At 36.4% G+C, this 21,866-nt stretch overlaps 3 protein-coding genes across 7 annotated transcripts; 2 read left to right on the top strand and 1 right to left on the bottom strand.

Moving 5' to 3' along the window:
- The first annotated feature begins 4,265 nt into the window (after nucleotides 1–4,265).
- On the top strand, nucleotides 4,266–11,609 carry LOC109010834 (DNA-directed primase/polymerase protein). Of its 3 annotated transcripts, XM_018991756.2 has the most exons (15): nucleotides 4,286–4,409; nucleotides 4,598–4,755; nucleotides 5,624–5,784; nucleotides 5,866–6,012; nucleotides 6,113–6,164; nucleotides 6,304–6,478; nucleotides 7,043–7,125; nucleotides 7,456–7,668; nucleotides 8,074–8,193; nucleotides 8,611–8,767; nucleotides 9,237–9,344; nucleotides 9,586–9,651; nucleotides 9,739–10,001; nucleotides 10,798–10,970; nucleotides 11,205–11,605. In XM_018991756.2, the coding sequence occupies exons 1-14, from the start codon at nucleotides 4,355–4,357 to the stop codon at nucleotides 10,879–10,881; spliced, it is 1,842 nt and encodes a 613-aa protein (XP_018847301.1). In that variant the 5' UTR covers nucleotides 4,286–4,354; the 3' UTR covers nucleotides 10,882–10,970; nucleotides 11,205–11,605. The 3 variants fall into 3 exon arrangements, with proteins under 3 accessions (XP_018847303.1, XP_018847301.1, XP_018847305.1); XM_018991758.2 differs by lacking the exon at nucleotides 8,074–8,193 and having other exon boundaries at nucleotides 4,266–4,409; nucleotides 11,205–11,609; XM_018991760.2 differs by lacking the exons at nucleotides 10,798–10,970; nucleotides 11,205–11,605 and having other exon boundaries at nucleotides 9,726–9,814.
- A 399-nt stretch (nucleotides 11,610–12,008) lies between these two features.
- Nucleotides 12,009–13,541, top strand: LOC109010835 (protein SAR DEFICIENT 4). The gene has a single exon (XM_018991761.2). The coding sequence runs from the start codon at nucleotides 12,184–12,186 to the stop codon at nucleotides 13,231–13,233; it is 1,050 nt and encodes a 349-aa protein (XP_018847306.1). The 5' UTR covers nucleotides 12,009–12,183; the 3' UTR covers nucleotides 13,234–13,541.
- A 934-nt stretch (nucleotides 13,542–14,475) lies between these two features.
- LOC109010837 (uncharacterized protein At3g49140-like) lies at nucleotides 14,476–21,818 on the bottom strand. Of its 3 annotated transcripts, none has more exons than XM_018991763.2 (11): nucleotides 21,633–21,818; nucleotides 21,340–21,430; nucleotides 20,554–20,776; nucleotides 19,499–19,601; nucleotides 19,335–19,402; nucleotides 17,748–17,924; nucleotides 17,504–17,629; nucleotides 16,954–17,295; nucleotides 16,516–16,668; nucleotides 16,024–16,119; nucleotides 14,476–14,783 (listed from the first exon to the last, which is right to left on the bottom strand). In XM_018991763.2, exons 1-11 carry the CDS (start codon nucleotides 21,712–21,714, stop codon nucleotides 14,679–14,681), a joined length of 1,566 nt encoding a protein of 521 aa, XP_018847308.1. In that variant the 5' UTR covers nucleotides 21,715–21,818; the 3' UTR covers nucleotides 14,476–14,678. The 3 variants fall into 3 exon arrangements, with proteins under 3 accessions (XP_018847308.1, XP_018847309.1, XP_018847310.1); XM_018991764.2 differs by having other exon boundaries at nucleotides 19,499–19,624; nucleotides 20,658–20,776; nucleotides 21,633–21,809; XM_018991765.2 differs by having other exon boundaries at nucleotides 19,499–19,615; nucleotides 20,658–20,776; nucleotides 21,633–21,809.
- Between the last annotated feature and the right edge of the window lie 48 nt (nucleotides 21,819–21,866).

Below are 21,866 nucleotides of genomic sequence, written 5' to 3'. Positions count from 1 at the left end.
TTTTCTTTCTCCCAACCATTGGCAGTGACCTCTTTTCAAACTTGCCGCCAATGGCAAAGTGCCTAAAAATTCACGTCCGAAAACGTGTGCCCCTGCTAGGCACCATCAAGAGCCTGTCAATGTTAGAGGGGTCAGTATGACATCTGACCAGGTGGAGTTGTTGTTCTGATCTACCCAAGCTTGTATCAACTAGATGAGAGCCTCCTCTCGAGTAGAAAGGAGAATATACCCCACATTCATAAAAAACGAGGGACCATGAAGCCCTAATAGGGAACTCTTGGTTCGAGACCTCATATACAGAAAACTCTCAACCATCGCCCAATATAAAGAAAAATTCCCTCTGCCAATCCTTGGCATGGGAATATTTGCACTCTAACTGGACCAATTTATTGTGAGCCCTAAAACTGCAAAGATTTCCTTCCAAAAGTTTGAACCCGTATAGGGAAAGGAACTTAGGAGCCGTGAGGTTGTGGTATTATCACCCATGGGCTCCAACACTCGCCACCAAAGAACGCAACAAGCCATCTGAATTCGCTAGGCGTTGGGCACAAGTTGGGCCGGAGCAAGCCCCAAGACTTGTAGCACGTCGCAAACAAGTCGTACAAAGGGCAAATGGAGCCCCATCATAAACATAGCCATATATAAGGCAACGGAAACAACCATACCTCTCACGTCAACGACCCCATGACACTGGCCAGGCAGACCCGGAGCCACTGAGTCTAGGATATAAAAGTTATCCTTAACAGAGTCCAGTTCGCGACGAGAAACAATTGAGGACCATCGATGGCCCTTGAAAATCGAACGAAGGGCAGATTCCCCCTTAGTAGTAGGGTTAGCAGTTGCCCCTTCATGGTGCGTAAGAGAATCATGGGGTCGTGAAGAGCCAGCCCCACGGGATGAAGATAAAAGATTGTTTTTAGGGGAAGCCATGGATTGACGATGAAGTTTGAGAGAAAATGCAAAGTAGCAGAGTGCTCGAGAGAGGAGAGAAGAGAACCAAAAGAGGAGAAGTGGGAAAAAGAGTGCCTGAAAACAATAAATACATGTGACGATTAAGTGGAGTGTGTGAAAGGGCGTGAAGTCGAAACTACGCTCTAACAAGAGGTCACAAAAATACGAAAAATCCAGAAAATGAAGTGATGCCATGATTACAAGTCCAATCACACTGCGTGTGTTGAGACTTCATAGAGTAACTCGAAGAGGTTTAATCCTTTACAGGGCTTGTCGGGTTGTATCACGAGCTTGAGCTATAGCTCAGCCTAATAACCCAATCAATCAAGGGCCTAGCCCATTTAAGCATATAAGGGTAACACCAAAAGAATAACCGTATGAGGACGTTGAGGAAGAGGAGCCATCAGTTTATTCGAAGTAAGCTAAGTCACAATATCCCAAGACTTGAGTTTCAAGTAACATATGAGATAGTTATCACATATCAACAGAAACATCGTGGGCTATATTTATACTATCCATGTATGACAACAAAATCTATCTGATTCATTGGGCTAGAGAGAGATCTCCATTATTCTCACTGACTTAAGTATCGGAGACATTCCCTCGAACCACCAAGCTACACTATTCTTTTGTTGCAAAAGATCGTGTGAGAGAAGTTGCGAAACACGTTCATAACATATATATATATATATATATATTTATCGTTCCTATAATTAATATATTGTATATGTAGTGTGATTCCACTTGTTGCATGCATGGGGTTTTACTTAATTATCATTTGAAGGTTGACCTTACATTATTATTATTATTATTATTATTATTATTATTATTATTATTATTATTATTGAGTTTGGTTCTTGTCCATGGTCCCACCCATGTTTTTTCTATTTTGGTAAAAAATGATCAGTTTATAAAAAAGGACTCAAGAAATTTAAGTTGTGACAAATATTTTAGAATATAGGCTCATGATATATATGTAACTTGTATTTTACTTTTTTTTTTTTTTTATAAATATAACAAGAAAACTGTTTTATTCATCATCAAAGCAATTACATTCATCATCAGGAAAAGAATCCCACCAAATTATCAAATCCTCTAGATTCCATGCAAATCTTGCCAAATTAAGGGCTGCTTCATTAGCCTTACACTCTTTGTGTTGGACAATACACTTAGGAAGCAGTTGCATTCATGTTCTTGATCTCACAAGCCAGATTTTCCCATAGGGCCAATTTGCATACCAACTTGAATATTCTTCATCAACTGGATATTTATGAAAATGCTTCTGGACAGAAAGTAAATTGAGATAAGACCTCCATGGTGTTTAGCAAGATGTTCCTACTCGTCAACAAGCAGAGATAATGCAATTTTGGGGAGTCCAGTACTACCAGTAATATGACAGTACTTGAGACTTTCACCTATGATTGGTAGAGGGAAATACCATACATTTTTTGAACTGAAGAACAAAGTATGGAATAAACTTCAAGGTTGGAAGGAGAAGTTATCTCAAGGGGGTAAGGAAATTCTTATTCAAGGTTGGAAGGAGAAGTTATCTCAAGGGGGTAAGGAAATTCTTATTAAGGCAGTGACACTTTTTATCCCAACTTACACAATGAGCTGTTTTAAACTTCCTGCTTCATTATGTTCTGAGTTGGAAAGCATGATGGTTAAATTTTGGTAGGGTCAAAAGAAGGAAGAGAATAATATAAGGTAGGTGAGTTGGAAAAACATGTGTGAATCTAAATCAAATGGAGCGATGGGTTTCAAAAACTTACTTATTTTCAACTTGACTCTCTTAGCAAAGCATAGATGGTAGATTTTAAAAGACGAGACTACATTGCTACACAAAATTTTTAAGGCTAGGTATTTTCCAAATACTAGTTTCAATGATTCTACATTAGGTGTAGCACATTCTTATGCTTGGAGAGGCATATGGGAGGCTAAGAACAATCTGTTGCAAGGGTGCATATGAAGAGTGGGGGATGGGAACTCAATCAATATTTGGACAGATTTTTGGCTGCCAAATCATATACTGATGCCAAGTCTAGCCATTGTAACTACAACACAGATGAATTCAACTGTGGCAACTCTGATTGATGAAAATATAAAATGGTGGTATATTGAGAAAGTTAAAAGAATCTTACCACCTAGAGAGGCAGCTGAGGTGCTCAACATGATGTTGACTTCAGAGAGTAGACTAGATAGTCTTGTATGGGAACATGAAAAGTGGGGGACTTTTAGTGTGAATAGTGCATATCATTTTTCTCAATCCCTTGGCCATGTTAGGCAGAATGGTGAGACTTCAAATGCTAAGGAGTAGAGGAAGATATGGAAGAAAATATGGAAGATGAATGTACCAAATAGAGTGAAATTGTTAGCTTGGAGGGTGTGCAAAAATGGACTCCCAACATTTCACAATTTAAAAAACAGAAAGGTACTCGAGAAGGCAAAGTATCAATGGTGTAATGAGGAGGAGGAGGATATGAACTTGTATTTTACTTGAGTCATGATCATCACATGGTTAATTGGAATTTGTAAGTAACTAAAGAAGGCTCGATATTCATGGAGATCGACGCTGCGTGTTGTCAATACATTACCTGTCATTATACATGTTCATGGAGCTGCTTGTATTAAGTGATCTGCAGTTGTGCTTAGTTTGGTAAATGTGCATTGTAATTACTTGTAATTTCATACATGCTCCCAAGTTGTAAGGGGATTATGTTTGTATATTCTCAGTTATTCTGTATACTTGGAATTAATATATAATATTCATTTTGAGCTTCATGGATCAACAGTACGGTACCGCCTAATCCATCAAAAGATAAATTACGTGATTGCAAATTACAACTAATAAGTATCAACTAATATAAACTTTATAATATATTGAAAAAAACTCCCTCACTGAGGAGCAATAAAAGATTTCAAGGAACTAATAATTAAGAGGAATGTCACAAATCAGGAAAATTATTAAAGATTGGTGTTATTTGAAAGCTTTTCACTATATATTACGGCATAATTTAATTTATAAGATTTAAATTTTAAAAAAGAAATGTTACAACGAGATTCTGTAAAAATAAATTTATAAACTAATATACTTTCATATGATACGTTAGATTTAATTTATAAAAAAATTAATTTTATAATTTTATATATCACATCAAATCAGATCATCTTATAAATTTACTTTTAGAGAATTTGTTATGATTCTTAAAATTATTAGCCATGTCCCTCTCTGTGGATCGGAATGCCAATCAGCCCACAGGACATTGGGCCGTGAATAAATTCTCTTTTATCAGATCGACTCCATTTCTCATTTCAAAAATAAAATTCCCGTTTTCACCGAAGAAAATCCCTCTTTTGGGAAAAAAAAAAAAAAGGTCGGGACAAAATCAGATCAGCCAACACCATGGAAGACGTTGATCGATTGTTTGAGTGCTTCAAGTGCGGATTCTCTCCTCCCCGTAAGCTCTCAATTCTTGCCCATCCCCCCTTGTTTCTTGCATTCTGAGAAAACGTAGGAAAACCGAAGCAAGATCTTGTTTAGCCCTTTGCTTGGCTGGATTTTTTATATTTAAAATCATAATTTCTTCACATTTCACAAAGTTGGTGTATATATGATTCTGATAAACTTTATCTCGTCCATTTTCAGAATCTGCATTTAGAGAAAGAAAAAGAAGAAAAAGCAAATTGAAGCATGGAAGTTCAAACCACGAGGTCTCTACGCCTTCACCTTCTGGAATTCTATCTCCGGGATCGGCTGGAAAAATACACGAAATACCTACACATCTACAGCTCTCCATTGAGAAAGTATACATTCTGCATTGTTTTTATCTCGTTCTTTATTATTCTCAGTCTTATTATTAGATTTTATAATTATCACTAGTGTTTTTATTAGTATGACTATCTGTTGTTGTTGTTGTTAGTATGGGTAATAGTTAAGAAAAAATTTCAGTTACCTTTCTTAATGCAACAATTTCTTTTAAGTTACGGACTCTGTGTTAATGTTGAACGTTGAAAGTGTTCGGTTTGTGAGCCTGGTTTATTGTTGTGGTGCCCGACTTGATGACCCGTCACAATAATAATTCGTTATGGTTTTTTGAGTGGATTTTCAATGAGGCTTGTGCCATGTTCGCTTCAGCTTGGGCTGATACCCCGGGAAAAAATTTGGCACTGTTTTTTACTCAGTCCAGACAGAAAGTCTGCTCGAGTCTCACTCGACAGTGGGCTTGTGCGAAGCCCAGCCAGAGAGTTCGCTCGACTCGGCGCTCGAGTGGAAACCAGATAGAGAGTCACTTGATGCGTGCTTGACACTCTGCTCGAGTGAATATTATAGAAAAATGAACGTTAGGGCTTCCGCTGTGTAACTTTATAAATATGCTTATTATGAACAATATGACCGCGATGAATGGTAATATTTTGCCCCAAAGTATATTTTGAGATTCCTCGACATAATAAAATCCTTTGTAGCTCCGTGGACGTAAACATGTTGCTGAACCACATAAATTTGTGTCGTGATTGATTGTTTGATTATTTCTTGTTAACTTTTGCTTGATTGTCATCGTTTTTCACAATAGAAAGTGCTGCCCTTTCTTTTGTACCCTTTGGTTGAAAACCTGTTCGCTGATGTTTGTTCCATTGCTTGTGATCACTAAATCACATTTTGTTATTGTTTCAGTCTGATTCACCATCAGTTAAAACAAACAGAAAGAAGCAGTTCTCTCCGATCGTATTCTATGGGTCTCCACATGGTGTTCCTCCAAAGAGACCATCCAGCTTGTTGCAATTGTTACATCTAATACGTGTCGATCTCACTGAACAGAATAAATTTAGCCTGAGGTACTCGTGTGATCCTAGTTCTGGTTTCTTTGTACTGTAAATTTTATACTATGACTTGAATAATGTTCTTTGCTTATTTAGGAAGGAAATTTGGGCTACATTTCCAAGGCAGGATGAAGCAATAAAGTTTGCCAAAGGGCATGAGCATGTTCGTGTTTTTAGTTATCAAGACCACTTTAACGGTCAAAGAAGGTTCCTTGTCTCAACGTACAAATATTTTTGGCAAAGGTTGTCATTGCTATGTTTATTTTTCCCCATAATAATCTACCTAGTAACTATTTGGGGTTCTTTCCTTCTTGGTGTTTACTGCCGTTCTTATAAATTTCAGGTACAAAAACATGGATTCCAAATTTCGGCATCATTATGAAGTGATTCAAGAGGTAATAACCTCTTGATATTTTTTTATTGAATTCATACCTAAAGAAATAGGCATGCACATGTACTCATGGTAGGAAACAGTGTGAGACTGTGAGTACATCTGCCATGATGTCTTACAGTTCGAAATTATTCTGCTTCCAGGGTTTACCGTGCCACCTTTACTTCGATTTGGAGTTCAATAGGAGAGTGAACATAGACAATAATGGAGATGAAATGATTGATCTCTTGTTGTCAATCATTTTCAAAGCCTTCCATGAAAAATACTCCATTCAAGGAAACCTGGACTGGATAGTTGAGCTTGATTCCTCCACTGAGGGTAAGTTTTTCTCGAACATGTGTGCTACAGTCCCTAATTATCCATGTGATGTCCTCCATTTATGTTTATAGTGAAATTTGGTGAGCAACTGTATAATATATTGCTTTGTATGATGAATTGTAGTTGGCTATTGTCAAATTTGAATTGTGCTCATGCTGAACTAAAATGCAACTTGGTGCCATGTTCTGATATGTTCTTCCGTTTGATTGGATACGACAATAACTAAATTTTTTGGTCTAATTGGAGTCATGTTAACCATGAAAAACATTGTAACCAGTGGATTCTGAATAATATTTAATGTTCAACAAGTTGAAACTCGCCACTGTAATTTTTTTTTTTTGATCAGTAGAAGAAAAATATTATATATATGAATGAAATAGGCATAGTCCTTGTACACAGAAAGTATACATAAGTACTCCCAACTACATTCTAAAGACGATAAAATAAAGACAAGAATTCCTGGATATTATCCCCATCTAATACAATAGTAGAAAACCAACACATTAGAACTCGCCACTGTATTTAATATATTTATTACTTTGAACCGGTGGTTCTTGTATGCAGAAAAGTTTTCTCGTCACTTAATCATCCGCATACCAAAGGCTGCTTTCAAGGACAACTCACATGCAGGTGCATTTGTTGCTGAGGTATGCTTTAGTGCGAAAGCATATCAAGTCTTTTTTTTTTTACTTTACTTTGCTTTAGTTTGTATCTAGGAGTATTCTCATGTATACTCCCTGTGTACTTGGGTTATGCCTATTTACTTGGAATAAAATCTCTTATTACCTATAAAAAAAGAATAATAGCAGTTGTTGGAGATGAATTATAGTTAACGTACAACTTAGTTGCGTAGTTTTACCATGCAGTCTCCTTTTGTGAGCCTGCTAGAATGGAATCTGCTCGAATTACTAGAATGTTTTGTTATTTTCTTTTGTAGAATTATCAACTGTTGTCACTATATGATGACATATTATCAGATATGCTCTCGGATTCTAATTGAGAGGCAAAGTGATGGAAGACTTGATAAGCTGTTTGTGAAAAAAGACTCAAGCTCCACTAAATCCTCAAGCCAACTTTTTGTGGACACTGCTGTTTATTCTAGAAATCGTTGCTTTCGTTTAGCTCTATCTTCAAAGGCCGGGAAGAATTCTGTGCTTTTACCTACAGGACGGTTCCAATGTAAGGACATGGTATGGAACTCTTCTTCCTCTAGAGTACTATTCTGTAATAGAATTTCAAACTAAGGAATGTGTTTTATAATTACATAAACCAATGCCAGGACCTATTCAGATGCTCCTCTTATTAGCAATAGTGCTCCTTGTATAGCTCTAAGAAAAGCTTGTCACTGTACATGTGAGTGGCGTCTAGTTTTATTCCCCCTTAAATACCAAGCAGAATATGGTGCCCCGTTTCTAAATTTCATTGCCTAGGAAGAGTTGTATGAGCACGTGATGTGTGGGATCACAGCACACCAACAAAATCAAGTTCGATATGTTCAAGGCAACATCTTAAAGGCATTAATCTCTGTTGGTTTTCTGGAATCATTATTCATTGCAGTTAACATGTGATAATTTATCTTTAATGTTGTTAAATAGCTGTGTGAGGAAGACATGTTCATGGCATCCTTGATCTGCAATATGGATATTGATTGCGAGAAGCTTCTAGTCTGCAAAATGGAGTTAGATTGTGTGAAGACCCTACACTTTGGTACAGAGGTAGTTTTGGGCTCTGATTTTTTTATGCCATCAAACTACATCGTGGGATATTAGAAATGTTCCATGATGCCTTCCAAAACGTTTTCATAGCTCATGGATATGTGGGAGAAATCTTAGGCCCCGTTTGGATCTCATCTCATCAATTCAAATTTTCCAAATTCCCACACAAAATATAATAAACAATTCAACTTTTTCAATTCCCAAAACAATAATAATATTAAAAAATAATATTCTAACAATATTATTTCAACTTTTAACTTTTATCTAAAACCATCTCATCTTATCTCACTATCCAAACTGCACCTTAGTCTTCTGCTAAGATTGTGGGAGAAACCATTTTTTGTATGTACAGTAGGGGCTTCTATGTCTAGTGTTGAAATTTGATCTATTCAACAATTGAATATCTTTCTCATGCAGGTAAATCATAATTTTGCGACGAATTGTGTTGCCTCGCAAGAATTTCCATTGAGTGCCTGCACAAGTGATCTTACAACAACATACTTCCTGGGAAAGTCGCCATTTCCGGCACTGGACAAATTTGTTGAATCCATCGCCTCCATTGGCAATGTATCAGGTATTACCAGCGTTCAATTTTATGCTTAGACCAATGCAAAAGAGCTTTATTTTTATTCATTTTTATTGTATCGTTCTGAGTATTATTTCCTTGCCCTAGGCCTGAGCTGCAATAGGAACTTTACATCTGGCTGTGATATCATTTAATATGATGTACCTGTAGATATTAATTTGCTTGAGATTTCTTTTCTGGTCTCAACTCTCTCCAAATCACCCTTTTAAAGTTATGTTTTATACTTTTAGTAAAGAAAAAAAAATATTGGTTCAGCTTTTAGAAGCTCTTTTGGTTGGTTGAAAAGTTATAAAATTTTGTTAGTGCCAAAGGTAAACAAAATAAATATATGAACTTAAAATTTCACCTTTTTCCGATTTTTTTCTCTATGATCCAGTGAGAAATGATATAGGTGCAGAGCGCTGTTTTTTCCTTTTTCTAATCTCCTTGTTCATATATATTTTTTATGTAATTCTAGGAAAAATCCGAAGCTGGTATTGGTTTTCAGAATATGGACTGATGGTCTACAGCATGTCTAGAAATAGATACTGTGAACGAATTGGTCGACAGCATAAAAGCAATCATGGTAAATATATTCACCCATGTATCTGCTAACTTCAAATTCTCCTACTGTTTATACTTTATTCACAAAAAGTTTGGGTATTTATATGATTTTGTTTGAAGCCACATCTTGATCCACATGGACCAAACCCCATAGAAGCTCTTCTTCTTGGTGATCCATATCATCCAATTGCCAGAATACTTCATTTCTTGTAGCTTATGCTTAAGGCTAGAGGCTAATGTGCATCAATATTTTGTTGGTTCAGTGATGTACGTTGTTGACCTGAGAAGGGCTGTATATTATCAGAAATGTCATGATCCTGACTGCAGAGGTGCATAAGAATAACCTTTTAGAACTTGGCAATTTTAAAATCCTCACAATTTTGACTGAACACATTCAACAAAGCTTACTGATGCAGGTTACCGGTCTCCTCTGCGATCGATCCCAGATGACATCACTCCTGATCCTTCATTGTTCTTTGATTCTAATCATGCAGTGAATCATGGTGGCTCAACATTTAATAACCCTGACCATCATTTTGTTGATAATGACGAGAAAAATGTTTTGCTTCACAATGATGAAAACTTTATAGACAGCTGCATCAAAGATTCTTGGTGGCTTGAAGCCTCTAGAGTTGCAGAGGATATCGAAAATAAGAAAAATACTGAACTCAGCAACATGGTTAGTATATCGATGATGCTTGAAATAGAATGTCTGTTTTTACTTTTGGGTTGCTGTAGGTAAAGAACCCCTTATCCCCACCCAAAGCTATGCCTGTACTGTGTGCTACAAATACTTTTATAACTGGATATAGAAACGACATGGTATCTTTAAACAGTTGTTTAACTGAGGCTAATAAGTCTTGGGGCCACTTCAATTCATTTAGTTGGCTTCTTTGAATTGGTAAAATGTGCGTCTGATCTGAAGTAGTCTGCACTTAACCCATACATGATTGTCTATTAAGATGCTTTCCTTTCCGTTTCAGTCAGTGAGATAAAACTACTTTAGCATGAGCTAACCAAAATAACAATAATAACAACAGCAAAAATAAATTAGTAATAACACTAACAATAGTAAGAAAGTAAATAGTGTTCTTGTTGTTAAGAGTTCAAGAATAGGACTCCCGCCCTCCCATTCCCTCTCTGCTCTGGAGAAAACCCAGGAACCTCATTTTTCAAACTTTAGTGAATAGTGAGTTGAGCTTCTTTACATATAAGATATATGTATGTGCATGTTTTGAGAAACACATTTTAGTCCGTTTAGGTCACAATGGTTGGTCAACAACATTGATACACTGGCCTTGAGTTTGTGGTTTGAAATAGCTATTTTTCTCATCCGATGATCAGACAGTTCAAAACTGTAGCACTTTGAATGATTGTCAGAAATGAACTGCTCAGAGCTTGCAATAATGTGAACCCTAGAATCTTTCCAGCTCCAATTTTCTTGTAACCTTATTGATGTTGAATTTTTCGAGCAGGAGACTATTGATGATGAAGATGATGAGTGGTGGATGGCTGTAGAAAGGACTGCATCCCAGGCTGAATTAAACCTCTTCAACTAAAATGGGGTTGGAGCAGTTGATTGATGAGTAATTCTAGATATAGTTATAAGTTATGCAAGCCTCCCGCATTCCTTTTGAAAAAGAGTGGGGTCTGTTATTAAAAAATTAATTTTTTTATGTAGATCTCATATTTACTTATTTTTTAAAACAAGAGTGCGTTGCATAATCCATAATTGTAAATATTATTTTTCTTTTGGTTGATAAACATTACTATGGCAAAATACATTATGCGGGTTTTTTCCTCTAGAAGCAATAGTTTTGGTGACTTGTGGGGATTGCCTTGCAATTTGATCTGCCGTCGATGTTGGGGTTCTATGATGCAGGACACAAACACCAAACAACGTGGCAGCTGCATGTGATTGTTTTCTAGAAGATCTTGTGGAAGTGGTGGAAAGCTGTGATCTCCAGCCAAGCACTAACAGGATCAACTCAATCATTCCATTATGAGCACAATTTTCAACTGCTAAATTATCGTGTCAACAAACTATTTGATTTGTTTACTGTTTTCCTGATTTCTTTTCTGTTTTTTCGATTGTTTCCTTTTCATGATCAATAATTTTCCTATTATATATTAATCACCATTGTAATAAGGGGATTTGGTAATAAGGGAAGAGAAATGTGCGGTCAGTACAGATCATTTGAGTGTTGGTTGTTTATTAAAAAAAAAAAAAAGAACAATCAGAATGTTAAAGAGGGGAAAACACAAATGTAATCCATATATGAATTTCTATGACAAATTGGTATAGTGAAAATATTGCCGTTTCTTTCAAGTATAAATTTAAATGTATGGGGTTTAGTGAGTTCTTTGAAGTGCTTTGTAATGATTCTACTTCGGGCATGACAATTTTTTTTATTTTCAGCAAAAGGAGAAATATCTCCTTGCTATGGTTATGTAATTATTAAACAAGATACTATTCTTATATATTTAAATAATTTTATTTTATTTATAGTATTATATTTAAATTTATAATGAAAACATCTTAAATATTTAAAAAATTATATTCATAATACTATGCATGTGGGCAAGTTTAAATTCACTCAAATAATATAAAATATAGTTAGGTAAGTTTGAATGGCAATGGTATTTTTATAAAAACTAAATGAATAAGATTAAATAATCATTTGATCTTAGACTCGTTTACACGTTGTTCTACGATCCTCTTTCATATTTTTATTTTATTTTTTGAGTTAATTAAAAGTAACCATTGTCCAGGTCTTGGTCTTCGTCTCCCTCAGGAAACTTCCCACCCGCCTCTACCTTTCCTCTCGACACCAAGACTTCCCCGATTCTGAATCTCATCAATGGCTTCCACACCCAATCCAGCCAAAAGTGAGGACCCCAACACAAATGATACGAATCCCAATTACCTGACAACCACCACCTTCACATCCCCAATCTTCATCTCCACAGAGTCTTTGCACTCCCTCATCTCTCACCAAAATCTAATACACCACTTCCATGCCTGTCTCCCTACAGTCTCATCTTCCCTCCAAACTCCAATTCGCCAAAGCTATGATGTTTCACCGTCTTCCTCTCTCCTACTCATGCCCTCTTGGTCCTCTTCTCCGCTTTTCCCATACGTAGGCGTGAAGCTCGTGACCTACTTTCCACAAAACTCCGCGCTAAATTTGCCAGGAGTGCACGCAAGTTATGTGCTATTCAGCTCGATAACTGGTCAAACTCTGGCCTCCATGGATGGCACTGTATTGACCCTTTATAGAACCTCATGTGTCTCAGGCCTGGCCTCAAAGATTTTGGCTAGAAATGATAGTGAAATCCTTGTGATGATTGGAGCGGGTGCTTTGGCACCCCATTTGATCAAAGCCCATCTTTCGGCTAGACCCAGTTTGAGAAGGGTGATAATTTGGAATAGGACAGTGGAGAAGGCGAGCAAATTGGCCGTCGAAATGCGAGAAAGTGGTGGGTTCGATGGGGTGAGTTTTGAGAGTAATGGATGTTTGGAGGAGATTGTTGGATTGGGAGATATCGTGAGCTGCGCAACGAATTCAGAGACGCCGCTTGTGAAGGGCGAAAGGTTGAAGGCAGGGGCGCATTTGGATTTGGTTGGGTCGTTCAAGCATTCAATGAGGGAATGCGACGACGAGGCAATCAGAAGAGGAAGAGTGTTTGTGGATAATGAGGCCGCGCTGGTTGAAGCAGGGGAATTGGTGGGTGCTTTTGAGAGAGAGGTGATTGGAAAGGGAGAAATTGGAGGGAATATAGTGGAGTTGATAAAGGGAGAGAAAGTTGGCAGGAGAAATTCGGATGAGATAACTGTTTTTAAGTCTGTTGGTTCTGCAATTGTGGACATTCTTGCTGCACAGTTGGTGTATGAGACTTACAAATCATGAATTGCATAGTTTATGCAATGGGGAAATCGATCATAATCTTGCTCATTTGTTTATGTGCCAATCATTCATTGTTGGACGATACTGCTACAAGGGCTCTTCCATTCTCCCCTTCATTCATATCTCCCCGACTCGACACCCATGATTTGTAATCTTCTTTTCTCATTAATGTTATTATCTGGTTAAAAAAACAAAATGTCGGATCGCTCTGTTTCAGACCCAATGGATTAGTATGCTAAACAGATTTGTGGTCATCTTTATGGATAATGTTATTGCGATGCATATAAATTCTATTAAAACTATTAGTTTAATGAATCTTTTGGTAACCCGTGCTGAATAATTCTTGAACAAAGATCCCCGTTCAAGATGAGCAGAACAAATGCATTGCAATTGGCAGAACTGGTCTCAGCATTAATAGAGAGTTTCAAACAAGTTCTATCTTTTTTTTTTCCTGTTTCAAAACTGTTTGGGTTAATTACACCATGCCCCCTCGAGCTTTTACTGAATTCATTATGTACTTTCGAAACTAATAATTACATCAAAGTTAACTCTCGAACTTTTAAAACTTTCCAATCCCTCCCTTTTGTCTATCAGCAGCGTCAAATGTAACGAAAATTCACTATAAAGATGTAATTTTTATCTAATTTATTATCATTGACCATATAAAATATAAAATAATATATATTATCAATTAATAATAAATCATTAATCATTAACCACATATAAAATTATTTTATACCTAAATTACAAATAAGTATTAATAATCTATGTACACAATAAAGTTATTTAATATTAATTAACCATATATAAATTAATAAAAAAATTATTTAATAATTAATAATTTATTATTAATTGATAACATGTATTATTTTATATTTTATTTAGTCAATGATAGTAAATTAAATAAAAATTAATCTTTATAATGAATGTTATACACATAAGCAGTACATACAGTGAAATTTTATTAGATTTAACGCTGATGATAGACGGAAGGAGGCATTAGAAAGTTTTGAAAGTTCGAGAGTCCACTTTGATATAATTATTAGTTTCAGAGGTACATTGTGAATCGAATGAAAGTTCGAGAGATAAAATATAATTAATCCAAACAGTTTTATCCTATGAAAAAATGTTTGTGAGAAAAGAAACTGCCGTGAATGGCGTGGTGATAAAATACATTTACTCATGAGAAAAAATGGGAAAAGCTCGAGAGAACGAGGACGTATGCTTCTGCAGAAGCTGGACTCTTAAGAGCGGTAGATAAAGCATGGATTCGTAAGAAGCAGGAGCAGGTTGGAAAAGAATTATAGCCCATGGTATTCCTTGCAAACAACAATTACATGTGCTGTGGTGGCTACTATAGGATTTTTCTTTTTCATTCATCCTTGACCTTCTCTCTCTATTCAAATCTTGTGAACCAGAATTACACTGGAACATGGTATTAGACAACATTAGCATTCATTCTGATGAGATTTTTTCATCTGTTGCGGCTTTTGGAGGATCCTTGGGAAGAGTAGATCATTAAGCTGTCTATCAGCACTGTACTCTGACGTAGCCTGCAAAGACAGCTAGACAATATTACTTTCCAGGAAGGTTATTTTGTTGCAGCATATAAAGTTCAAACAAATCCAAAAAGAAAGAAAGGACGGACGGAAAATGAATGTGATGAGGTTGCTGCAAGCGAATGTAACAAGGTTTTTCTAATAGGTAAGCAAAAGTAAGAAGTATGACTACGTCTAGACAGAGGCAACAGTGCAAGGAATGTGGCATGATAGTTCTTAAGGGTGCAGCAAAACTGGTTCTGGTTAAGTTGAAGTGTGCCACACAAAAAACCTGAGAGAATACTTCCTATAGAAAATTACAAGAGCGAACAAAGATGATTAGACAATAATGACGATTACCCGGTCATCTAATAGCTAATTGTCTGATAGTGAGATAAGGGCATCCCATACAACTGATGCATTACTACGTACTGAACATGCAGCCTCACCCCTTATGATAGGAGAAGGTGCCAATTAGTTTGAGGACCATTGACCACTTCAAAAGAACATTAATACATTTCAGGTTTCGAGACTAATGAACTATCTTTGGGAACAATAGATAAGGTAGTGCACTATACCAGCTAAAAATTGGAAGGATTCAAGCTCTGATTTTGGGCATAGCTGTAGGGGTGCTACACGCACCATACAGTGCGGGGTAGCCCCCTCCCTGCCCCCCGCTCACTTCAATAATAGACTACAGTCTACTAGGCCCAAAAATTATTCCTAGATCCAAAATTGATCAAAAACACATTTTTGGACCTAAATTGTAAATTTATATTTGTAAATATAACTATAATTTTAAAACTATGTAGTTTTTAAATTTGCTAGTGCATATTTTGTACAAGTTGTAGTGTAGTAATCCTACCAAGGCAATGCAAGAGTCCAACATTGCTTAAGTATGCGACTCGTATTGTGAAGACAATCTATAAAAAGGTCACCCTACTACACTACAACTTACACAAAATATTAAGTAAAAGTACTACTTAATACATATTACTATATTTATATATAATAAAAATAATAAATATTTATAAATATATATAGTATAAACATATATAAATATATATTTATATAAAAAAAAAAATTTGGGTGCGGGGTGGGGAATGGGGCGGGGCCCCATTGGGGCCATACCGCCCCTGCCAGTGTCTTGCCCTGTGGGGTGGGGCAACGGGTTGCAGGGTCTCACTGCCCACCCTTACATAGTTGTTCTCTCATATAAAAGCAAACATACCAAAATACATATAAAACACAATACCTGCGAATTAAACGCAAACCGCAAAGTTTGAACTTGTGTTCCTGAGCAAACCTTTAAGTCAAACCCAAGGGAATCTACACCAATAAGTGCTGCCTCCTGCAATGATTGCAATGAAGAGTAATTATCCACGGCAGCAACTAAAGAAAAACTCAACATATCACATAAGATGGCAGCATAGATGCAATACACATGAAAGGAGCTGCAGAATGGACTTTTCACAAATGGTATTATTGTTTCTCTCAATACATACATTCAACAGTGTGAACTAAATGTATAATTCTTACCTTCTTCTACTTCTATTAGAAACTTTCTTCTTCCATTTCATATCAAACCAGGATTTAAGATGCCAACACAAAACGCTTAAAAAATTTACTAGTTAGCAGAGAATGTGATCAAGTGTCAACTATGGAGGACATACAAGTACTTGTACAGATTGTTTGGCCACATAGCAAATTGATCCAGGAACTAAATTCACAAGTTTTTACAAGTTACCTCCACTTGAATGCCCTTACATCTCCAACAGAGAGATTTGAGCGCCTGTGCGGTCTTTTCTCCACCAGCTTTCACACGAGATATAATTTTGGCTGCTGAGTGTGCAATGGCATCGGGTTGAGCGTTCACAAAGTCTTCTACTTCAACAACAGCCTATGGATGAGTAAAACAAAACAATTATATTATAGCAACTAAAAGTTTGTATAACAAGCAGAAAGAGGGTCAACCAACATATGATTTTTCACATCATGATGAATTCATGTTACATTAGCAAATTAGTATTTTGGGGTCAACCTGTGATCAAAAAGTAACTAAGATCAAACAATTTGTGTTCTTCAATGCATGCTAAGCATATCGTTTTCAGTTCATACAGAAATGGACTAGCAACCACAATGTTTAAAAAAAAAAAAAAAAAACCTAAAATGCCATCAAACATACCGGATGCCCATATGAGGAGAACAATTGAATCCTAATCATCTCCAGCCTGTAAAATGAAGTCCCATTCACAGAAATTTCATCCTTCTCTGTTTCATCTGCCCAGACTGAACTATCCTCAGATGATCCTGATTCACGTCTATGACCATTAATCATGCCAAGATCTTCTATTTTGTCTCCTAGATTTTTTTCAACCTGATTTATGTCAGCATTACTGGACTGATGATCAGATAGATTCTTTTGGATGATAGATTGTTCCTCAATAAAGGCAGGTCTTAGAAGGCCTTGGATGGCAAGACTAGCTGAAGGTTGGTCCATCCAGTCAATAGGAGCATCTGAAGCAACCTAAGCAACGAAAAATAAGATAAAAATGGAAAAAGTTCACATTGTTCCATGAATCATTTTAAAATGGGACTACAATTGGGCATAACCGCATGTAGCAATTATGCCTATGATTATGCTATGATGGAAAACAATTTAATTTCATGCCATCTTCTGAAATTACTTGCAAACTACTTGATCACATAACTAAACATTTAAAGTAAATTGTCACCTCAGCAAGCTTTTTGGCAAATTGCATTGGATGAGAGGAACGCATCGTCTCCAACTTTGCCCAATCTGCAAGTGTCTCATCAGAATCATCCTCATCATCTTCGTCTTCAAGAACGGCAACCCAGTCCTACAAACAAGAATCTAATACATAATGGAAGATGTTTGACAGTTATAATTTACAGCCAGTGCATAGCTAAATATGACTTGATCAATTAAATTCAAGCAAAAATGAATACAAATCAGACCGTATCATAATCATCATCTTCATCATTATCTTCCTCCTCAGCATCCTCTTCATTGTCGTCATCTTCAACATCGCTATCTTCATCTTCAATTTCCTCGATTCCAAAATCAATTTCTGATGGACCTTCTAACTCCATCTCACTTAGAATTTCCATAGTATCCAAACCTATGATGACTTGCTGCACTTTACGTAAACCACATAAGCCCAGAACAAACTCTTAAACAAGAAATGGTGTTCAATTCAACAATTGTCTCAAATTATGATCTAGAGAGGAATGTGAAGTGCAAATAGCAGCACATGAAGATAATGTAACAAATGAAAAAATGTTGTGCAAACCTAGGAGTGGCAACAATTGTGGACACGATTTTTGCAACCATCTAAATGTTTGGCTATATGCCACAAAGACTACCGAAATAATCACTCAAAGGAGTCAATTAATGTCAACAGTGCACAGTCATGAAGAGAGCAAAAACATGTTTGTCTCTAATTCAACTAGCCAAACATGCTAGAGGGCACAACTAACGACAACAAATACTAAGGGTGGGTTTGGATAGACAGTACAGATGAGATGAGATGAGATATTTTGTTGAAAGTTGAATAAAATATTGTTAGAATATAATTTTTTAGTATTATTTTTATTTTGGAATTTGAAAAGGTTGAATTATTTATTATATTTTTATATGAGAATTTGAGAAAATTGTAATAATGAAATAAGATGAGAGATGTTTTGTGTATCCAAACCCACCCTAAGTCTCCAACCGAAGTTATTCAAACCGAAATGCTTTATTGAGAACAATAGAGTTCAAATTATAAATTCCATGACCCTAATGAGTAATTAAGCAACATTTACATCTTTGTGTTTCACAAGCTGCTTTCCTTAGAGAGTTTTAAGACGAGCAGAGAGAAATGGCTAAAGTATTGGTCGAGATATCTATGTCAAGCTGCCAAAGTTACAGACCGCCACCATAGGATAAATTTAAATTTTCAAGAACTAAGATGATCTACGAATTTTACATGGTAATTACCAAAGGTATATGTCCACTACAGTAAATTAGAAACATTTTCTCATAAGTGGTTAATTAGAATATTTTAACTAAGAAATCTGGTAGTCCTCAACTAGTGAAATGTGGAGGCAATAACAGCATCAATCCATGCAAACATGCGCATATGAACATACATGAGCATGCGCGCACATACATAGAGAGACAAACAGATCATTTCGTTTTATGACGTGGAATCTCACTGAGGCAGGGCTCTTTGAACCCATCCCTCAGGAATAAACCTTGGATACACGACCTCACTTGCCAAAATCATGTATCAAGTAATATTAAAGGGAACTACCAGTGTAAAACCAACCCGGGACGTTTGAGTCTACAACTCATCCCAAACCCATCCTTTGACTTCTAGGCTGCACCCTGGCGGGTAGAGAGAGAGAGAGAGAGAGAGAGCAATGAAGGAAAACTAAAGAAAATAATGAGTACCAAAAAGAAGTTTTGGTATATCCTTAGCACGAAATCATGTTTGCACTTGTATTAATGCATATGTTCCTTCAAATATCTGAGCATGTTTGCAAGGAGACATTCCATACCACGAAGTTATTTTCTGAAGACAAGGATTGAAAAACATTGTCACCGTTGTTCACTTGAAAGTATATATCTGCAACACCAGAGCACATTGTCAATTGAATGACAATGCCGAGCCCACTAGTAAATATGTAATTGTGACAAGCAAACCTTCAAATGCTTGACTTACTTCCATGTTCGTCAGTAACACAAGGCAAGTCAGGCAGTATAACATTCTCATGAACTTCATCATTGATCAAACTGGAAAACATCAGTGTTGCTTTGCTGTTTACCTGAAAGCGACGCACTAAACCAACTGAAAATTAGAAAGAACAACAATCAGAGTTTTCAGACCATCAAGACACAACCACAAGAGATACCATAATGGCATAATTTAGAAAGACTTTTATTTTTCTAACTATAGCTACTAATCATATTTTCAGATGTGAAACTAACAACTTATTTTCTCAAAATAACTTCACAACAATCACAAACACAATTGCTAGCTAAACAGCTCTAGCATCAGTGGTCTAAAGATTTTTAAGGGTGTGAGAGGTCATGTTACTTACATGTTAAGGATATAATATAAATAAATTAAATCTACCTCTTCCTATCAGGTTAAGCTTTTAAGCACTGTTTTCAATTTCATACCGTACCGGCCAGTACAACCGAAATTTTTCGTACCGGCGGCTGGGTCGGTACAGGTACTATATATGTTTCCTACCGGCCCAAATACCGGGTACAGCACCGGTCGTATTGGCCTCAATTTCGGTTTGTACCGGCTTATATTTCGGCCGGTACCGGTAGATATTTCGGCCTTTAGTTTTTTTTTTTTTTTTCAAACTACAAGCTTATTTTTTGACCCCCAATTTAGACTAGGCTATTTATAATTTATATATATATTTATATATAATTTATTCATATATAGACTATTATTTTAGAATATAATTTATATATAATTTATTCATATATCGACTATCTCGAAACAGTACACGAAACGGTACCGGTACTGAAATATTTCGTTCCAGTGCCTTGACAGGTACGGCTTCCGATACGGTATTCAAAACATTGCTTCTAAGACAAGTGAAGATTTCATATGGTATTAGAGCATGCATACCAAATAGGTTATGCAATTTACCTATATACACAAATGCACAACGTATATAAGTGAAAAAAGCCTGTATGTGTCAAATAATTTGTCATTGAATTTGTTTCCGCTGCCAGCAAGTGACTGCAACTTAATACCTCAATTATTGTCCTAGCAGTTTCTGCAGCAGTAAGTTTAGCATCGTCACTATTTTCTGATGTTGACTCAGCAATTTCCTCAGATGGATGATATTGTGACCTACCGTTTTGCCTTTTAGGATCCCAAGCTGAGTCCAATTTCTCCACAGATGCTTGAATTCTATTTTTTACGAGACTATTCCTTCTTCTCAAGGGCATACCTTTTAATCTTTGAGTTCTATTCCTGTATATCAATCTTAACATGCATTAATATTCCTTTCTGGGGTTAAAAACTTGTCAGTATCAACACATGGTAGATAAACATTCTGATGTTTGAAAAAAAGTGACTAAGAATCATTCCATGACCTAAATGAAACTACTTTTATCTTATAAACTACAAAACTTGCTGGAAAATGCATTTTGGCAGGGCGCTTTTGAGAAACTACTTAAAAAAGTATCCCTGAAACTGGAAACGAAGATGAGTAGTTTACATTATGTATATAATGCTTCTCATGGGCACTTCCAAACATAATTCCAAAGGAAAAATATTTTCCCCCAACCAGCCATATTTTTTTTCCTTGCTTTATATTTAGACCGAGTTACTGAAGCCCGAGGAATAACTTATTCAAAGGTCTCATTTTTCAGTAAAGACTAACAATTACTTCAGATTTATCCCGGAAGTTCAAAGAACAACCCTACTCATTCATTAGGTAACCAGTTTTTCAAAGAACAACCCTACTCATTGATTAGCTAACCAATTCAAGTAGCTCTACAATAATAAGAAGAGTAGAAGATTGTGCTTAATACCACGGCACATTAAAACCGCAAGAGTGAGGGAGTCGGCAAGAGGTGACGTGGGTTCCATGAACATCCTCCGAGCTCCACATTGAACGACAATCTACAATTAAGAAAGAAAATGTTAACAAAGATAAGCAATAACACGTGCTCCGTTCGGACGCCAACAAAATGCAGGAAAAGGGAAAGGAGATTGACACTCATTTTCTATAATTTTTCTTTTCTTTTCTTCAATTTGGAAGCTGTAAGAGCATATAATATTTTAATGTGAATCTTTTTCAGAATCGAGAGAGAGAGAGTGTTACAGGGAAAGGCGGTGGAAGAGAAGACATTTGAGCCGGCGGGGAATCTGACAGCCATGGCTGATTCGATCATCATCATCATCATCTCTCTCTTTCTCTATCTCTCGCTCTTGTTTATGCAAGTTTGGGATCCACAAGCATCGTCTATCTGTCTCAGAGAGCGCAGCCTACAAGGATGAGGTGCGCTTTTAGATTGTGTGGCATGGATTTCCTGCAACGACCCTTACTCTAATTTCC

Source organism: Juglans regia, chromosome 13 (assembly GCF_001411555.2).
Source record: "Juglans regia cultivar Chandler chromosome 13, Walnut 2.0, whole genome shotgun sequence".
Taxonomy (NCBI): Eukaryota; Viridiplantae; Streptophyta; class Magnoliopsida; order Fagales; family Juglandaceae; genus Juglans; species Juglans regia.
The sequence above is the reverse complement of the archived record's forward strand: the minus strand, read 5'-3'. Positions and strand labels throughout refer to the sequence as shown.